The sequence below is a fragment of the Podarcis pityusensis genome (genome assembly GCF_964106645.2).
Source record: "Podarcis pityusensis genome assembly, chromosome: 3".
NCBI lineage: Eukaryota > Metazoa > Chordata > Lepidosauria > Squamata > Lacertidae > Podarcis > Podarcis pityusensis.
The window spans coordinates 149774-169901 of NC_138026.1; the positions used below are offsets into that span (position 1 = coordinate 149774).

A 20128-nucleotide genomic window follows, 5' to 3' on the forward strand; every position below is an offset into this window, starting at 1 on the left:
CAAATGGAAGGCTCTCTATTGCTGACAGGGAGGACAGAAATTAATGCTGAACCAGAGATGAAAGCAGAGTTGTCCCTCTGAAGATGCACTTCAGGAAAGGGTGAGATGAATTGACTTCCAGGAGGAAGATGGTGCACTAGACAATTTCTGTCAACAGCTTGTTGACAGAGATAATTATGTGGTGATTCTTTTCTCCTTTTAGTTTTCATTTAAATTAGTTTGTTTTTAATTGCTCTGTATCATGAAGAAGTTTCAATAATTTTTTATGGGGGGAAAAGGACTATGAGATTTTGGATAACAGCCTAGAGAGGGAGTATGCCTGCCTTCAAAGAGTGTTCAGCCTGAGGACAAGCCATTCTGGAGAAATGGAAGATGGGAGACTCCAGCTCTCCTGGGGCAGATACTGTATCCTTTGCTGTTTACCCAATGACAGTTCCATGGGGGTAAGAGAATAGGAATTATATACCAAATAATAAAATACATTTCCTTAGTTCATTTGCTGAGATGATGTACCTTGAAACCAATTACTGTTATAAAGACATTATCTTATCTTATATGCTGCTGAAGAAATGGCTATGAAATATTTGGATCATTTACTTACTGTCATTCCTGGAAGACCCTCAAATCCAGAAAGGCCCCTGTCACCTTTAGCACCCTTTGGTCCTGCAACACCTTGTAAAGAATAGGAAAAGATAAATGTAACTTACAAATATGAGGGGTTCTGCTAAGAAATATTTTTCAGGCCATTTGCTCTTCTATAATTTGATATTCTAAGAAAATTCATTTAAATATATAAAATATTTCCAGAAACAATAAAAGTATACTGCTTAAAGCACTGTTTATTACAGTGGTTTTCAACCCGTGTGCTTTGGCATCCTAGGGTGCCTTGGATGATGGTCAGGGGTGCTGCGGGCAACCCTGCCCTCTGTCCCTCTTTCCTTCCTTTCTTCCTTCCCTCCCTCCTCTGATGCCCTCTTGCTTCTCTGCCTCCCAACAGCCTGCACAGCTGTTTGTTGCAGCAGCCCTGGCTACACGCTCCGCAGGCAAATGGTGCCTCTGAGGCTGGTCAGGGGGTGCTTCCCAGCCCCCTGTGGGGCAGTGTGAAGAGGCACATCTCTTTGGGGTGGGGGGGCAGCTCAGAGACCAGGGGCGGCAGCTGCGGCTGCCTAGAGGACTCCCAAGGATAGGGGGGAGGAGGCTGAGGGAACACTCCACAAGGGAGGGTGTTCGAAAAAGGGTGAGAGGCTGCCAGCTCTGCAGGCAAAGGGTGGCATAACAATAATAATAATTTATTGTTTATACCCTGCCCATCTGGCTGGGTTTCCCATAACTGGGCTCCTGAGCCTCACAAGGGTACAGCAGAAAGAATGTAGTTGGTCAAGGGAGCTACGGACTCAAAAAGATTGAAAACCTCTGGATTATTAAGATCTAATAATGTAAATTTAGGATTATTTGAGATGATTTTCAAAAACAGATTTTTATTTTAGTATTACACTTGAGCAATCCAGGATGGAGTGCATGTACAGCAGTATCTTCTATCCAGACAGAGAATACAAAAAATGGAAATCAGTTCCTATAATGTCACCCACATTGATGATAAGTCACTTTCAGAGAAAAGCTCACACAAGAATTTCAGAACTGCTGTAGAGAATGCTGAAACTTTACAAAACTATAACAACAAAAATAAAAGATCACAAAATGGTGTGGATATTGTGGAGATGTGGCACTTGTGTAACATATCTTCCAAATAGCCATAACACATTAAAATGGCCACATTAAAATGGGCATGTGCAAGATGGATGGGTGAGAAGAAAATGGGAACTTCTTCATGTAAACTCCTGCTCATAATAGGGTGAGGAGGGCATTCTCAATCCTTCAGGAAATATCTTTTCATCTGAAGAAGAAAAAGTCGGATTGTACTTTGCTGAACTTTTGATGGCTCTGTTGAGGTGCTGCTTCCAGATCAGACAGGAAAGAGCAAGGATTTCCTCCAGAAACAGAGAAAGGGTGGTCTTGTGTGGCCCTAACTATTCTCCCCACATGTGTCTGCCATCCAGAATAATGAAGCAATTTTTTCATCAGCCATTGTATTACAGTAGATATCAACATCTTTGAAGCTTGCTGCACGCACCATTTTGTATATGAAGCAATGTGATTGATGGAATAAGAGGAAGGCAATGCAAATCCTGGAGGAATCTAGCACAGATCCTGGAGGAGTCTACCACAGTGCTTATTTTGTACTTTACCTGGTTCTCCTGGAAACCCCTGGGGGCCTGGCTCACCAGCTAGGCTGGGTACATCACAAGTAAAACAGCCATCACCTTTTACCCCTATATTAAAAATACAGAGATATTTATCAGAGGGTTATGCTTAAGACCTTTACAAACCAAATAGTAATTCCCACAGAAAATAACCCTAATGTTCTCACTCAAGAAATATGACATTTTTACATATTTTCTCAGCTTTTACTTGACTGTATCACACTGTTGAATCACGTTAAGATTGTGGATAGTAATTAAAGAATATCTCAAAGGTTACTGTGACAACAAAAGCTTCCTGGCAGATATTGAATGAGGCTTGTAATGTAATGGTGGAGAAAACTAGAATCAAGAAGGAGAAAAATAACATTAGAAACTGTGTAAAGAAAATCTAATTGCAAAATAGTGCAACGGGTATAGTTGGAAGGTTCTTTTTCATTTTAAACAAAATCACTTTCTATTTCTTCTTTTCTTTTCTTTCTTTTCTCTATATTTGTAATTTGCCAGATTATTTGTAATGTGTAATGTTTGTATTGTATGTATTTTATGCTATATACACAATAAAATAATAACAACAACAATATTGTGGTCCCTAAATCCTTCTCATATTTACTACTACCAAGCAAGATGTTCCCCATCATATATTTGTGCACCTGGTTCTTCTTGCCTAAGTGCAGAACCTTACATTTGTCCCTACTGAAATTCATTTTGTTAGTTTGGGCTCAGTTTTCAAATATATTAAGGTCATTTTGAATCCCTATTTCTGTCTTCTGTGGCATGAGCCACCCCTCTCTGTTTGGTGTCACCTGCAAATTGTATGTGTATCCCCTCTATTTCTTCATCCAAGTCATTTATAAATATATTGAACAACAACGGGCCCAGGACAGAACCTTGCAGCACCCCACTTGTCGTTTTTCTTATTTAGAATAATGAGGAACCATTAGTGAACACTCTGGGTTTGGTCAGTCAACCAGCTACAAATCCACCTAACAGTTACCTTGATCAATACACATTTCACTAATTTCTTTGCAATAATATTATGGAGGTATTTGTCAAAAGCCCTACAGAAATAATAATATACTACATCCACAGCATTCCCCTGATCCACCAAGCTTGTAATTCCATCAGAAAAAAGGAGACAGATTCATCTGGCATGACTAGTTTTTGAGAAACCCATGCTGGGTGTTAGCAATCACAGTATCCTTTTCTAAGTGCTCACAGACTGTTTAATTATCTGTTCTAGGACCTTTCCTGGTATCGATGTCAAGCTGACTGGTCAGTAGTTACCTGGATCTTCTTTCCCCCCATTTTTGAAAATGGGTACATTTGTCTGCTTCCAGTCCACAGGACCTCACCTGTTCTACAAGAATTCTCAAAGAGGCTCTGAGATTACATCCACAAGCTCCTTTAGTACCCTTGGGTGAAGTTCATCACCCAATGAAGGTGATTTATATTCCCTGGAGATTTATATTCATTTAAAGTAGCCAGGTGTTTTCTTATCACCTCTGTTCCTATCTTTGGCTGCAGTTCCCACCTAGCATCCTTTATTCTGTCATCACCAGGTTGGACATTGCTTTTCTTTTTGGTGAAGACAGAAACAATGTAGGTGTCAAGCAGTTCTGCCTTCTCTTACCCAGTAGCATTGGGGTGCAGGTGGCACTGTGGTCTAAACCACCGAGCCTCTTGGGATTGCAGATCGTAAGGTGGGCAGTTTGAATCTGCACGACGGAGTGAGTTCCCATTGCTCTGTCCTATCTCCTGCCAACCTAGCTGCTCAAAAGCATACCAGTGCAAGTAGATAAATAGGTAGTGCTATGGTGGGAAGGCAAACAACAGTCCTGTGTGCTCTGCCTACTGTCACAGTGTCCTGTTGCACCGGAAGTGGTTTAGTCATGCTGGCAACAGGACTTGGAAAGCTGTCTGTGGACAAATGCCAGCTCCATCAGCCTGAAAGCAGAGATGAGTGCCGTCCCCATAGTCAATTTTGACTGGATTTAACCACCCAAGGGTCCTTTACCTTAATCCATTAGCATTTCTCCATTTCTCCAAGCAAGGGACCTACTACTTGCTTCTTCTTCTTCAAAGCCAAATAAACCTTCACTATTTTTAATCTCCCTTGCAAGCCTGAGCTCGTTCTGAACTTTGGCCCGCCTGACCTTCTCCCTGCAACTGTTGGCTACCCATGTATATACTCTTCCTTTGTGAGTTCTCCTTTCTTCCATTTCTTATACATGCTCTTCTTAAATCTCAGCTCATCTGTAAGCTACAATGGTCTCATTAGATGCCTCCCACTTTTTTGTTGTTGGAATTGTCTCCATTTGGTCTTCAACATTTTACCTTTGAGAAACTACCACCCATCTTGGACTCCTTTTGAGCATTTCTGACCATGGAACTTCATCCAGTAGTTCCTTAAGCTTTTTAAAATTGGCCTTCTTAAAGTCCAGAGTGTATGTGTGACTACACTCAGTTTACTCTTCCCTCTGTATAATGAAACCCCAATGCACATGATCACTTCTTCCCAAGGTTCCTAATACTTCCACTTCATTGATCTGTTCCTCCCTGTTGATGAGGACCAGGTCCAAGAGGGCTGACCCTCTTGTTGCTTCTTCCACCTTTTGAGAAATGGAATTGCCATTGATGCAATGGAGGAATTTGTTGGTCCTTACATTCTTGCTGGTGTTTGAGTTCCAACAGATATTAGGGAAGTTGAAGTCTCCCATGACTACTATATCTCTCCTTTTTGAATGTTTAGTAATCTGCTATAGGAAGGCATCACCCAAGTTTTCAGTCTGGCTTGGTGGCAGACATCCATAGGAAGGTCACTGGTTTTCCCCCTCTCCTACAATTTTTACCCCTATACTCTCCGTCTGCCTTCCCTGCTCCAGGTCATGGATGGGTACACATCTCTTACAAAGAAGAAGAAGAAGAAGAAGAAGAAGAAGAAGAAGAAGAAGAAGAAGAAGAAGAGGAGGAGGAGGAGGAGGAGGAGGAGTTTGGATTTGATATCCCACTTTATCACTACCGTAAGGAGTCTCAAAGCGGCTAACAATCCCCTTTCCCTTCCTCCCCCATAACAAACACTCTGTGAGGTGAGTGAGGCTGAGAGACTTCAGGGAAGTGTGACTAGCCCAAGGTCACCCAGCAGCTGCATGTGGAGGAGCAGGGAATCGAACCTGGTTCACCAGATTACGAGTCCACTGTTCTTAACGACTACACCACACTGGCTATATAATGCTATATAATATAAGATCTATAATGCTACTCCACCCCACCCTGTTTGATCTATTCCTTTTGAACAGGTTATACCCCTCGAGTTCTACATTCCAGTCATGTTGCCTATTAGGTCATATTTGCCATCCTGTATTAAGAGCTCAAGTTCTTCTTGCATACTTCATTTGTGTAGAGAAAACTAAAATCACGAGTCATGCCTCTGTCTCCCTTCACAGGGAGTCAACTGTCACCACTGCACATCTCTTCCCTTTCTGGGGAACGGTACAAATTGTGGCCTTCCACGGCCACATCAGTGTGTTCTGAGGTCTGCCACTGCTGTTCTTGCTCCTCTGGCTGAGAATTGGAGAATTGGTGTCCAAGATGAGGGAATGGAATCAACTTTGTAGCTCTAGAGGCACAGCATGCCTCCTGACAGCCCTGCCTTTCTGTGTCACATTCCTCCAGGGGTTCATCTCCTGTATTAGTCAAGCTAGCTGGGGGCTGCTGAGTCACATATTCCCTGACTTCATTTGAGAACCAAGATCCTCTGGCATTTTTTAAAATGACACTCTTCACAGAAATGCAGGGATGGAGAAAGCTTCACTTGTTGCTTGTTGCCTGTCGCCAGCTGTTAAAGGTGCAGTGCCTTGATTCACTTTGAAGAAAGGGAAATAGTGATTCTGGCATTGGAGAAGATAGGGCGACTCCTTCCTAGGAGTTGCCTGTCACTACACACAATCAGCAGCGGCTACCTCCTCCCAGGAAAAAGAGGGGGCAAAGTGACTCCAACTCAAGATCAGAAAGGGGCAACTAGGCAGCTCAATTGCATTTTGCTAAGTTTTATTTTGTTGATGTGCTGGGCAGGCTAGAGTCATTAGGCTCAGAGGTGGAGCTAGCTGCTCTGGCACCTGGAGCAGCACACATGCTGTGCACCTGAGGGCAGGGCTAGCTGCCCGCAGGGGCAGGGCGAGGGTCCCAGGGGGGTTCTGCCCGGGGCATCCCAGAGGGGCGGCAGTGATGTCACCCCCCCCCCAGAGATGACACCCGGGGCGGACCACACCCACTGCACCCTGCCAGTGATTAGGCTGTCACTATACATTCCTTGGTGCCTTTGTGTACGGCAAATGTGCAGGTGTTGTTGGTGTGTAATGTCCTGCTTGAAGGATTGCTGCAGTGTTGGGAGTGACGTGCAGAATGAACCTTGTGGGATTATCTGCTGATACTGCTCTACTATGTCTTTCTTTGCTGTCCCCTGAGCTGCCTGAATGTGCCCGTGCCATGCGGGTATGAGTAAGCCCCTGGAATAGCAGGTTCATGGAACTGGTTGTCTAGAACAAGCTCTACTTCTTTTACCTGGAAGGTTCTATATCTATGTACATCCAAGGTCAGTGTTGGTACCTTTTTCTCCCCTTTCTCCCAAGAAGCCATGCTGGCCACGAGGCCCAGGAGGGCCTGGATCACCAGGCTGCCCAGGTTGGCACTCCAGAATTCCATCTGCAGTTTGAATGGGGGGAAAAAAACACAGAATGGTTTCTATATGGCAAATCCTATTTCTAAAAAATATATGTCAGTGACATGGATCACTCTTACTTGAGTGAAATGGTAAATCACAGGTGCTGCTTGGACCAGTTCTCACAACTGGGGTAGCTGGAAAAAGAGCTACTATAGTTGTAGAAACTGCTGCTGGTTCTATCTGCAACCAGATCCTTCACATGGGACATTCCCCATGAAACCAGAGAATTATCATGACTAAATATGGACCTGGACTGCCTGAAGGCAACCACTGAAGTATATTCCTCTAAAACATAATATGTAGTTATAATAAAAAGTAAACTAAAATAAAACAATTATAAATTATAAATAAAATAATAAATGAATAAAAATAATATGTAAACCAGAGCTGTTGTATACACATTAGCATGTAAAAACCTGAATTGAGATGCCACAAAATCATATATATTTTATCTGCTTGCTAAATTTGCTTGGGAGGCTGAATTGGCTTGAAAATAGCCCACAGCATATTTGAGTCAAAATAATGCTAATATTCTCAATTCTAAGATTCTTTTCCAAATTCAGTTTTTTACGCACTAAAAGTTCATTTACTTCCCATGTTTGGCAAACCGTACACACATTTCCCCTTACAGTAGGACAATTTGTATGTGTTTGTGTGAATATGTCAATTTCTGCAAACATACAGTTCAATATTTTGTGCAGCAACAAAGGAAAAAGTTGAACTGATTGTACATTTCTGTTCTCAGGAGCGTGGGGGTGGGGGCATATACCTCCTCTTAGGTTTCTGTCAGAATGACACTAAGGAGCCCAGCACCTGACAGCAAACCACATATAGCCCTATCAAGTGAACTTCTATATAAAAACAAAAGGGCACACATTGAAGAAAAAGAAACACTGTACTGTTAGTATTTGAATGCTGATAAATTCAGACATCCAAAGAGAACAAACCAGAGGCTACAGGCTCTGATTGTGAAGATCATCTGCATCTCTTTCAAATATGGCTGGGAAAATTCTTCACCATGGAACCTCTTGAGAAAGGACATTTACAGTATGCTTCAATTATTGATTTCTCCAGTGATTGGGGTGAGAGATGTCTTTAGAAAAGCAATTCATTTGCAGGGTAGCATTATAGTCTCATCTGTGGGACACAATATTTTGGAAGACACATTGACCAAAGGCTTCACCAGAGAAGGCAAGTGTTTGGCTGTAATAGGGAAGGTAAACTAAAAGGCAAGTTCTATAAACTGCAAAAGAAGCAGAACTCGAGGAATTAATTGTGATACCTGAAGGGACAACTTATTCTGCAGCTGCTTCAGGAAACTGTTTCAGCCAGCAGAACCCCTTCATAGCCTCCTAGAGGCCTATAGTTGTCGCTTTCTCTCTGCTTGCAAGGACCGGACATTGCTCCCTTCTGCTTGGAGCCTCAAGCTCTTATGTAACAGGATGCGCTGCTTCAGAAGAAGAGGCTATGCAGTAGTTAGGAGGTGAATCTGAAACCTGTATGTCAGACTAAATTCTGAAATATGTAGAGGATTAAAACTGCCTTGGGAAGCTGATCTAAGACCCTTCCCCCTCAGACCGCTCTGGACCTCTTCCTTCTGAACACATTCCATCAGGACACATCCCAGAAGATCGAGAAGAGACACGACAGAGCTCAGTCAGGAATCAAATATGAAGACACTTACTTGTGAAACCACTTAACCAAGCCAAAGTCAAGGTTTTGAAACAGGAAACAGAAATTTCTTCTAGAATGAGGCACCACATCTGAAAACAAATTCATTTAACCAATTCTAAAAAAACCATAATTTTCTTTTTAACTATTATGACCACGGGCATAACATTTCTTACTATCTCGATTCTTTTGCACTTTAAAAGGACTGTATACTTTGGGCTGCGTTTTGACTTGACTTGCCTGTTGCAAAAGGTGGGCCTGGAAGCCCTGGTACACCGGGAAGTCCTGGAGGTCCATCTCTTCCTTTTGGCCCAGGCAATGAAGATCCAGGAGACCCCCGGTCACCCTTTTCTCCTCTCTCGCCCGGAAAACCAGGTGCCCCTATTATCCCAGGACTGGGTTGCCCTGGATTACAATAATGCAGTGAAGTAGGCATCAATAAAACCAACAGAAAAAATATTGACCAATAAGTTGTTTAATAACAATAAAATAATTGCAACACCATAATATCAGCTGAGATACGATATTGAGATACCATACTGAATCTGATCCTAAACTACCTCATGAGTTCAAACAATAGCAAGATAGCTTATTTATCAGAGCTACTTGTTCAACCTAATTCCTAGAAACATCCACCTGCATAGGGCCTACTGAGGGCAGTATTTTCCTAATGAGTCCCGCCAGGGCAAGGATTTCCACTTGTGTAACAGTGTTGCCCCCCCAGCCCCCCTCCCTCCACAAATCTGCTCCAGAGGGTTAGGGAGCAAACAGGGAGAGGAAAGGGGGAGAACATTCCATTGCACATGCAGAAATTTCTGTACTGACAGAACAATTGCCATAGTGCTATGCTGGATTCCACTCGTGAAGTTCAAACATGCAGAGTGAGATTGGTGAGCTGTTTATGCGCAGTACTGAAGCAATATGCCCAAGAGAATTTTTTGTAGAAATGTGTTAAACTGGGCACTGACGTTTGTCTAAAAGTTTTTTTCTTGTTCCCAGCAGACCTTGGTGCAACCCATTTCATCTTAAGACTGTGACCAAATGTAGAATTAAGGCTCCAGCATCATCCAAACACGCTTCCCCTCTCCCCACATTGCTCTGTTTACCATCTAGCCTGATGAAGAGATCATGAGAACTTAAAAGCTTCTGTGCTATTCTGTGATATTATGGTGGTCTTGGAAATGTATTGCCCTAATATGGATTTTGGAATTCTTTTAGTGGACCAACACTTTTATCTTTTTGTGCAATTTTTTTTTAGAATTTACGTGGAAAGGCAATACACACTCTAAAACAAGACAACCAAATAATGAAACAGTCTTACCTGGTAGACCTGGTGCCCCTGGTAGACCTGGAAAACCTGCAAAAGCAAAGGTAGTGGATTCTTAGATAGTAAAGATTTGAACTGCTTGGTAGAATTCCAGGGACAGTCCTAGAATTAGAGAAGCCTCCCTCGTTTCTGAATTGATCTCATAATGTCCCGGTTTTACTTTTTCCCCACCTGCACATCTCGGAGAACAATTAAAAGTGATGCTGGGGTGAGTGGTGGGTGGGTGGGTGTAGGTGTGTAGGTCGCTGGATCATCATCTTGTCGTGGTGAGTTGGCTTGCATGTCCCTATGACCCTTGTGAGCGAAGCTGTCGGGAATCTCATACTCCCAACAGGGTCACTCAAGGTGGTGAGGTCAAAGGGAAGGAGCTAGAAAAAGAATGATCCAAGAAGTCCTCGGTGGCAGAACAGGCGGATGATAACAAGCGATATGTTACAATGGCTGTGGAGGTGGATGAAGGCTGCAGCAGATAGGAATCTACCGGTTTGTCGTGACTACTTCATGCCATCGGAACAGAGCCCTACTTCGAAGACTATGCGTTGGTCAGCGTGCACTGATCTACACACATAAAACAAATCCACGCACAGGTGTCTTCCAAAAACCCAGTCCAAACCCCAAAAGTCCCATGGCGATTGGCAAATGGTAATGGGGGCAGGACCGTGAAATCTGGAAGCCCCTAGTCATGAACTGGCACATGGGCGGTGGATACAGATTCAGTTGTTCTGACTCTAGGAAAGAGGCAGTTGAGCAGCTCAGCAGCTGTATCCATGACTGAGCAGCCCTTTTTAGGATCCACTCTGCTCACCCCGAAAAGGGGGAGGAGCTAGAAAAGGTGCCCTAAACACAGTCTGCCTTCCTTTTTCCCTGACTGGATTACTGCGCCCAGTGGGGTCACCACTTAGTGGTCATAAAAGACAATTGAATTTTGGAACATGGAATATAAGGACTTTGTCAGATAACACAGACAGCGAGCGTCCTGAACACAGAACTGCCATCATTGCAAGAGAGCTGTGACGTTTTAACATCAATATTGCAGCACTTCAAGAGACTCGAAGAGCAGGCAAGGGACAACTGAAGGAAGAAAAAGGAGGCTTTCTTCTGGAAAGGTCTATCTGAACAAGAACATCAAATACATGGGGTAGGCTTCGCTATCAAAAATGATCTTGTGAAGCTCCTGTCAGAAGTCTCTACTGGCATTAATGAGTGACTCTCAACCCTTCGAATAGAACTCACCAAAAACCAACAGGCTACTATTATAAGCGCTTATGCACCAACACTGGATGCCGATGAAGACATTAAAGAAAAATTTTACTCTCAGCTGGATACCGTCCTATCAGAGACGCCTAAGGAAGATAAAATTATCCTCCTGGGTGATATGTGCAGCGCACAACCAATACACTCTTTCGACAGAAAAATAAATTTAAAGCTTAATGGAGGCATCCTCAGTAAAACCACTGGCACTTCTTAGACTATGTTATTGTCTGTGCTAAAGATCGCCATGATGTGTTCCTTACCAGAACTATGACAAGCGCCGATGACGCCTGGACAAATCACTGACTAATATGCTCCACGATGGCTATCGAGATTATACCTCAATGCAGGATTCAAGGAAGGAAGCCAAGACGCAAAATGAACACTCAAGCCCTTCAAGATCCCATTAAGTGGGATTGCTTCCAAACGACTCTTAAGGACCATCTGCTTTCAGAATTCCCTGATAACACCGAGAAACACTGGACCAAGCGAAAAACATTCATTATTGCAGCCTGTGAACAAACTATCATGGCAGCAGTTGAAGAAGGAGCAAAAAGGGTTTTCTTGTGTGTGTGTGTGTGTGTGTGTGTGTGTGTTTCTTTGTGGCTGATTAGCTGCTCTCCCTGTGCAAAGGTCAGAGGGGGCAGGGTTTCTGTTGAGGCAGGTGATTAGCTGTGGGAGGAGCTTATCAGAGCTTGCAGTTTGATCCATCTTTTAGATTTAGGGGAGCTAGTCTCAAACGTTTGTTGGGGGAGACCTAGGTTTTTTTGTGGGGGGAGTTATTTGTCCTGTCTTCACGCTTTTTATGATGGAGGACCGCTGTAGCCACCCCCAACGACAAGTTCTCAAGATGGAGGGGGAGGGAACAGCTGCAGTCACCTGCGGTTCCTGCGCAATGTTTGCCATCTTGCCAAAGGTTGCAGGCAGCTTTACCTGCAGCCATTGCATGTTGATTGCCCTCTTAAAAGACAAAGTCCAGCAACTGGAGGAACGTGTAGCTACGCTCCAAAGAATTAGAGAGCTGGAGCTCTTCTTGGAAGCAACAGAGCACACCGTCTCCACCAAGGAGGAGATAGGGGACTCCCCTGAGAAGGAGGCTAGTTCACCCACACAGGAGCCAGATATATGGAGAAACATGACTCAAAGAAGTAGGAGGCCCAGGGTTCGCTCTGATTGTTTAGAAATACACAATCACTTTGAGGTCCTCTCCCCTAGCATGGAAGACGAAGAGCAGACTCTATTTGAGGATCTCTCCCTCATTACAGTCGATCAGGTATATGAAGACGAGCAGCAAAGTCAGTCCTCAGGGAATGTGCAGGCGACCTTGGAACAGACAGCTCACGGAAGAACCCCGACCAAACCTAAGAGGAGGCGTGTAGTGGTGATAGGGGATTCCCTACTGAGGGGAACAGAAGCAGTGATCTGTGGGCCTGACAAGATGTCTCGGGAAGTGTGCTGTCTCCCCGGGGCTAAGATCCAAGATGTAACTGAACGACTGCAAGGAATCATAAAACCCACTGACAAATACCCTTCCTCTTGGTTCATGTGGGAACCAATGACACTGCAAGCAATAGCCTCCAGAAGATCAAAAGAGACTACGAGGCTCTGGGCAGGAAATTGAAGCAATTAAATGCACAAATTGTCATCTCATCTGTCCTCCCAGTTGAACGACGTGGCCCAGGGAGAGAGGGGAAAATAGTGGAAGTGAACAGCTGGCTTCGCAAATGGTGTAAACAGGAACGGTTTGGATTCTTAGATCACGGACTGCAGTTTCTTGAAGATGGACTTCTGGCAAGCGATGGGCTGCACCTCACAACGGTTGGGAGAAATGTTTTTGCCAAAAATCTCAGAAACCTCATCAGGAGGGCTTTAAACTGACTAATGTGGGGGAGGGAGACAGTGCTCCTGAAGGTAGGAGTCTATCAATTGATGAAGATGATCATCCAAATGTCATAGACCAAATGGAGCAAACAGCACGCAGACCTAGTGGTGGGAGGAAAAAATCCTTAAATAAGAGACACGGGGGAATGATTAATGGACTTCAATGTCTGTACACTAATGTGCAAAGCATGGGAAATAAACAAGATGAGCTTGAGCTCTTGGTACAGCAAACTAAATATGACATAATAGGCATCACTGAAACCTGGTGGGATAAGTCCCATGATTGGAATGTAATAATGGGGGGATACAATCTATTTCAGAGAAACAGACCAGACAAGAAAGGAGGAGGAGTGGCGTTATATGTCAGGGATGTGTATACCTGTGGAGAGATCCAAGATTTAGAACCTCAAAGCCAAAGTGAGAGCATTTGGGTCAAAATTAAGGGCGAGAAGAATAACAGTGACCTCAATGTGGGAGTTTACTATAGATCCCAAACCAAACGGAGGACATAGATGATGCCTTCCTGGAACAGATGGCCAAGCATGCAAAAGGAAGGGAGATAGTAATAATAATAAAACCTTTATTGCATTAGCATACAGCCATAGCAAAATAAGACAAAAATACTAGAGACAAGCAACCAAACAAAATTCAAAGCGATATTACTGGCGTAATGACATTTAAATTACCCTAAGACAATAATGTAAAGATTTAGTTGCCAGCGCCAAGAATCTAAAGTGCGGATGTATATAAAACATAAAATGGCCCCAAAATAGGCTCGGCACATTGGGTTGAAAAAGTAATAAAAAGAATTAAAACAGGTCCAGGTCTAGGACTCACTACCCAGTCAGAGTAGCCCTGAGTTTCAGAGCCTGCACTATAAAGATTGCCACCCCACGTGAAATTTGGGGATTTGCGTCCACAAGAAGCGATTTCAAACAGTCTTCCTTAGATGTAATGGTGGACGGGATCAAGAGGAGGAGCTTAGGTCTTATTGGCTCATAAACAGGGCAGTAGAAAAAGAAATGTATGAAGTCCTCTACTTCATTCATTGTGCATGGACATAAACGCTGAGTAATAGGGGTCTTAGAGTAAATCCCCTGCAGGAAGGCCGTGGGTATAGAATGGAAACGGGCCATGGTAAACGCTCTTCTCAAATTGGGCTCCGTCAGGTCTATCAAGTAGTTGGCAAGTGATCTTACCACTTTCACTTTAGGGAGCCACATGGAGAGGCGAGCTGTAGTGGACTGTGCCCGGTCCATGGCCTCGTCTCTTGTAAGAATCCAGGCCCGGATTTTATGTTGGTCCCAAGATGACAGCGTGTCGAGATCTGGGAGGGAGTAGCGTGCAGTAATAGTCTCCATGGCCTTGGACCATTTGTTGGTATGAGAACAAGTTAAAAAGGCTTGCCTAGCTAGTAGGGAACCTGGGGCATTGATTAATTTACAATAAAAACTAATGATTCTAATGTGGGCTCTCGCAACAATGGAGGGGAGGCCCAGTTCTGTTCTTAACTGTGCAGCAACTGAGCCCTTGGGGAGGCCCAGTATCTTTCGTGCAAAAGAGTTTTGCAGAATCTCCAGCCGTTGTAGTGTTTTTAAATTCCACCCCCAGATTTCAACCCCATACAGTAACATCGGGAGGACTTTGCTGATAAATGCTTTTCTGATTGGTGGAACCAACTGGCCGCCTTTTGCATAGAAGAATTTCTCCAAAGCTTTGATGGTTCTACGGGCAGCCAGGATGGTCATATTTAGGTGAGCTGACCAGCTAAGCCCATGCTGAAAAGTGATACCCAAATACTTGAATGCTGAACAATATTCAATAGAGTGGCCCTCAAAATTCCAGAAAGGCTTCCGAGTTTTCATGCCAAAAGTAAGAATTTTGGTTTTGGCGAAATTGATTTTGAGGGAGTTGGTGTCACAATATGTCATGAGCCCTCTGAGCATGTTGTTTAAGCCCTGCTTGGTTAAAGACAGTATCACCATGTCGTCCGCATAGAGTAATATGGGGATCTTGAGCTGTTGTAAAGAGGGGGCAGATTGATTTAGGGCCTTCATGGTTGTAACGATGTCATTGATGTAGAAATTGAATAGAAAAGGGGCCAAGAGGCAGCCCTGTTTGACCCCTTTATTCAGAGGGAAAGGATCAGATAGAGCTCCCAGAGGGCCGAATTTTACTCTGGCCGATATGTCATTATGAATTTCCATAAGAAGGTGGAGGAGTCTCTTATCTATGTTAGTGTAACTAAGCTTCTGCCATAGCCTATCTCTGGGGATGGAGTCAAAGGCGGAGGTCAGGTCCACAAAAGCCGCGTGTAGTTTGCAGTTGAACCTGTTTAGGTATTTATCAATCAGGGTAAATAGAACAAGACATTAGCCAGATGTGCTGTGACCTTTACGGAAGCCAGCCTGTTCCGGGTGGAATAGCTTTGTTTCTTCTGCCCACTCGATTAATTTCTCTAGCAAGAATCTAGAGTAGACCTTGTATGATATGTCCAGCAGGCTGATAGGTCGATAGTTACGCGGATCTTGTGGGTCCCCCTTTTTATGTATTGGGATGACTATGCTCTGTTTCCAATTAGGTGGAATCTTAAGAGTAGCATTAATAGTGGTGAAGAGAGATGCTAAAATAGGGGCCCACCACGTCTGGTTCGATAAGAATACCTCAGGTGGTATCATATCCTCCCCCGGGGATTTATCCCCTGAAAGCGTGCTGATTAGTTGTATACATCTCTCTGGGGAGACTGGCTCCCAGGTGGGCAAGGCAGATGCTGGAAGAGTGGAGACAACATTTACTTCGGGATCTGGGGCGGAATACAGCTGAGCAAAGTGAGAGTGCCAACTGGCTGCTGTGATGTTATTAGCGATGAATGAGGGGGGTCTTAAACCTGCATTAATTAAATTCCAGAATTTCTTGTCGTCACGGGTTTTAATGGCCACTGACAGTGCCGTCCAGCGTTCTTTCGCAAAGAACAATTTCTTATGATGGAGCAGCTTCTTGTAGTATGAACGGAATTGGGCTAACTCCCTGATTTTGCTCTGGGTGCTGTCTGATTTCATATCAGACTGAAGAAATCTAAGCCTACTTCTGCACTGTTTGCATTCTTGGTCGAACCAAGTTTGATTCTTCCAGGTTAGAATCGCACGGGAAGGTTTCGTAAGTGAAGGAAGCAAGAAGGCTAGAATTTGCTGGAAAGTTGAGAAATGATTCACATTCATTGTTAACAGCTGAGCTTTCAGGGCTAGGATCTCAGGGGAATTTAGGAGGACTTTTATGTCTTGCTCCAGATAGAAATCCCACTTCTTACGTCCGGGAGCTAAGATCAGTGGATCCTGGGGGTGGAGTGAGCTGGGAAGCCCCAGCTGTGTGTGGAGGAAGGAGATGGCGATTGGAAGGTGGTCACTTTCGGTTCTGTTGAACACATTGAAACAATATGCCTTATCATTAAATGCCGAGGAGGACCAGATGTAGTCTATAACGCTTGCCCCTCTAGATCCTAGAAAAGTATAGAATCCCCCGGACCAGTCTTTGGGTGTGCCATGCAAGCTGTGCAGCCCGCAGTTTATGGTAAACTCCAGCAGTATGATGCCAGCCCTATTAATGGTCTTATCATGTGAATTCCACGTAGGAAACCACTCCTCTTCTATGAATAATTGCGACTTATCGGTGAATGAGCTTATATCTGCTCCGATTCTGGCATTAAAGTCCCCCATTATAAGGATCTCTGACTTTGGATATTCAGCCACAGATTTATCGAGGATAAATCTTAAATCCTGAAGGGAGATAGTAGTAATGGGGGACTTCAATTACCCAGATATTTGTTGGATGTTGTCAGGGGTTCAGGGACAGAGGCACAGGGTAGGCAGGAGATGGAGAGCGATGGGGATGAATCCCAGGACAGCGAGGAAGAGGATGACAATGACTCAAGAGATTCCATGAGTCTTTCCAGCGAATCAGAGGATTCCCAGAAGGGGGCGCCGGTGGTCAAGGCCAGGGGAGCCCCAGGGGGGACGTGTCAGGAGCAGGGGGCCAGCGGGGGATCCCAAAGTGGCAGCTGGGCGTCAGGACCAGCCTCCCCGCCAGAGTGCAGCGAAGGGGGTGGAGGTTCCAGTGTATCAGGGGAAGCAGCTCCGGCAGCAGAGAAGGGAGGGAGGTCGGAGCAAGCCACCCTCCCGGAAGGGGAGGGGAGTAGTGAAGGGAGTAGTGTAACTGTCAAAAGGAAGGTTAGAGGTTGGGCGCGCGCGCCAAGTTCAAATGTGGAGGCGCGCGGAAGTACAGGGAGCCCGGAGGAGGAGCCAGGTCCCAAAGCCCGCAGGAGGGGGGAAGAGCAAGCTGGGGATTCCGCGTCAGGGGAATCCAGGAGGGGCAAAACCCCAGCGGGCAGGAAGACCCTGCGGAAAAGGAAAGAGAGGAAGAGGTGGAGCAGCGCAAGCCTCTTAAACTGGTGCAGGGGAGGGACTGACTCAGAGGGGACTTCAACGGTCTAAGCGTAACAGACGTGGGGCTGCGCGCCTCGGATGTGAAGCAAACAATGAACTCCAATAAATACCTTTGTATATAAGAAGAACTTGGCGTTGGTCTTTTGTGAGCTGAGACCTGAGGCAGCCCTGACAGTAAGTCCCCTCTCCGGAAACCGCAAAATTTTTTTTTTCACAGCTCACGAAGTTTGGCAGACATGACTACTGAGGAGCAGATAGCGACCCTGCGAGACGCAGTCGCCGAGCTCTCCACTGCGGTAGTGGTTTCCCAGAAGACGGTTGCCGAAGCAGAAGCGCGATGCCAGGATCTGCAAGCCAGGTGGGACCGTGCGTGCAAAGAGGGGTTCCCGGGGTCCAGATCAGAGGGAATCGGACTCGGACGGAGGGGGGGGCAATTTAGTAGCCCACTTCGATGGGAACCTGAAGCATTATCCCAGTTTCAGAGCAGACGTCGTATACGCGCTGCATTTGCTTCGGAAAGACTTCAAAGATGAGGAGGAGAAAGTAGGCTTTATTGTATCCCACTTGCATGGGGAAGCTAGAGCCTGGTTACGCAATTTGTGGCGCGAAGATGGTCCTGCCCGCAGGAACTCTGACGAATGTATCAAAGCCATGGACGCTTGCTTCCAATCTACCGTTGACGTTGATGTGGCGCGACGGGAGATGCATGGATTGCGGCAGGGCAAGGCTACAGTGCGTCAGTACCATTCTCGCTTTTTTGCATTGCTGAATGTGCTGGGCTGGGAAAAAGACTCCCTGGCAGTGAGAGACTTGTTCTGGGAGGGGCTCCATGGCTCCGTAAAAGATGAGTTGGCCAGGGGGGACAGACCTGAAACCCTAGCAGACGTCGTGCAGAGGGCACTCACGATAGGAGTGCGCCAAGAAGAACGCCCTTGGCACAGTGAGGAGGGGCGCCAAGTCCGCGCACCAGCTAGAGCGCCTCCTTTTCTTCCCAGGGACCTGGGACGTACGCATCCCTCGCCTCTGCTGAGGGAGGGGGAGGAACCAATGGAACTTGGTGGTGCAAAGGCTCGGACAGCTGCCGGAGCCTCAGCGTCCGGAGCAGTCAAGGCAAAGCCTCCTAGAGGGACCAGGAAGTGTTACATCTGTGACAGTGCGCAGCACATGGCCAAAGAGTGTCCCCAGAGGCTCCAGAAGCATACTGCAGCCTTAGCAACAGTAACAGAAGCAGCGCTCCAAGGAGAGCAGTTTCAGGGAAACGACAATGCCTGGCTGGAAGCAGAGATGCTGGGGCTCCGCCAGGCGAATCAGTAAAGCAGTCCCCAGCGCTTTTGCAGCCTACAGATCCCTTACCACCCAAGCCAGTGGTGCAGCTCACTGCTACTCTCCAGCTTCCTAATGGACTCACCCTGGAAGTCCCCATTACAATTGACTCAGGGAGCAACGCAGACTTCGTCGGGGTGCAGTTCATCCAGCAGCATCGCATAGCGCTTCTACCAGCCTCGCTGCCTCTGAACGTCGTCACAGTAGATGGCAGGAAGTTGCTGGGGGGGCAAGTAGTACAGCAGACGCCACCCATGATGATGCAGATTGGGAATCATCGCGAGGTCATCAGTTTCAACGTCACCCACCTGTCAGACACGCCTATAGTGTTAGGCATGAGTTGGCTGGATAGACACAGCCCATCATTAGCATGGTACCAGCGGCAGCTCACCTTTGGCTCGTCCTACTGCGCACAACATTGCATCCAGACCGGCCAGGAGGAGGAGGGCCAGGAGGAAGGGCAACAGTTGCATCTAGGCATGGTGCAGGCGGTGCCCCACAAGTACAAGGGGTTTTTGGAGGTCTTCTGCGAAAAGGAAGCTGACCAATTACCACCCCACCGGCCCTACGACTGTGCAATTGACCTCTTACCAGGGGCGACGCTGCCGACTGCGAAGCTGTATTCCATGTCTGAAGATGAGATGCAGGAACTCAGGGAGTTCATAGATCACAATTTGAAGCGGGGATTCATCCGAGAATCCAAGGCAGTGGGGGGCAGTCCTGTGTTTTTCGTGAAGAAGAAGGACACGCCCCAAAAAAGGCTCATTGTGGACTATAGGGCCATCAACTCGATGACAAAGCCCAAGGCCTTCCCCATGCCCAAAATTGACGACCTGCTCGCGACGGTGAGGAAGGGGAGGATCTTCACCAAGTTGGATCTACGCGGAGCATACAATCTAATACGCATGAGGGAAGGTGACGAGTGGAAGACGGCCATGTTCACGCCGCTGGGCACCTATGAATACAGGGTTATGCTGTTTGGTCTCCAAAATGGCTCCCACTGTTTCCAAGCATTCATGCACCACGTGCTAGCGGGACTCCTCCACAAGAAGTGCGTATGCTTCCTCGACGACATTCTGATCTTCTCAGAATCGCAGGAGACTCACGAGAGAGACGTAAAGGAGGTCCTGCAGAGGCTACGGGAGCACAGACTCTACGCCAAACTGGAGAAGTGCCAGTTCGACGTGACGGAGGTGGATTTCCTGGGCTATCGGCTGTCCGACAAGGGACTAGCCATGGACAGCGCCAAGGTCCA

General features: G+C 45.9%; 1 protein-coding gene across 3 annotated transcripts in view; it reads right to left on the minus strand.

The window, feature by feature from the left end:
* The window catches only part of COL4A1 (collagen type IV alpha 1 chain), a 196796-nt gene that overhangs the window by 94339 nt on the left and 82329 nt on the right, over nt 1–20128 (minus strand). For all 3 annotated transcript variants that reach the window (XM_080997345.1, XM_080997347.1, XM_080997346.1), the window contains exons 20-24: nt 9974–10009; nt 8893–9057; nt 6867–6962; nt 2247–2330; nt 602–672 (exon numbers count right to left, since the gene is read on the minus strand). In XM_080997345.1, the coding sequence (XP_080853471.1) occupies nt 602–672; nt 2247–2330; nt 6867–6962; nt 8893–9057; nt 9974–10009 (452 nt within the window). The remainder of the gene's footprint in view (nt 1–601; nt 673–2246; nt 2331–6866; nt 6963–8892; nt 9058–9973; nt 10010–20128) is intronic.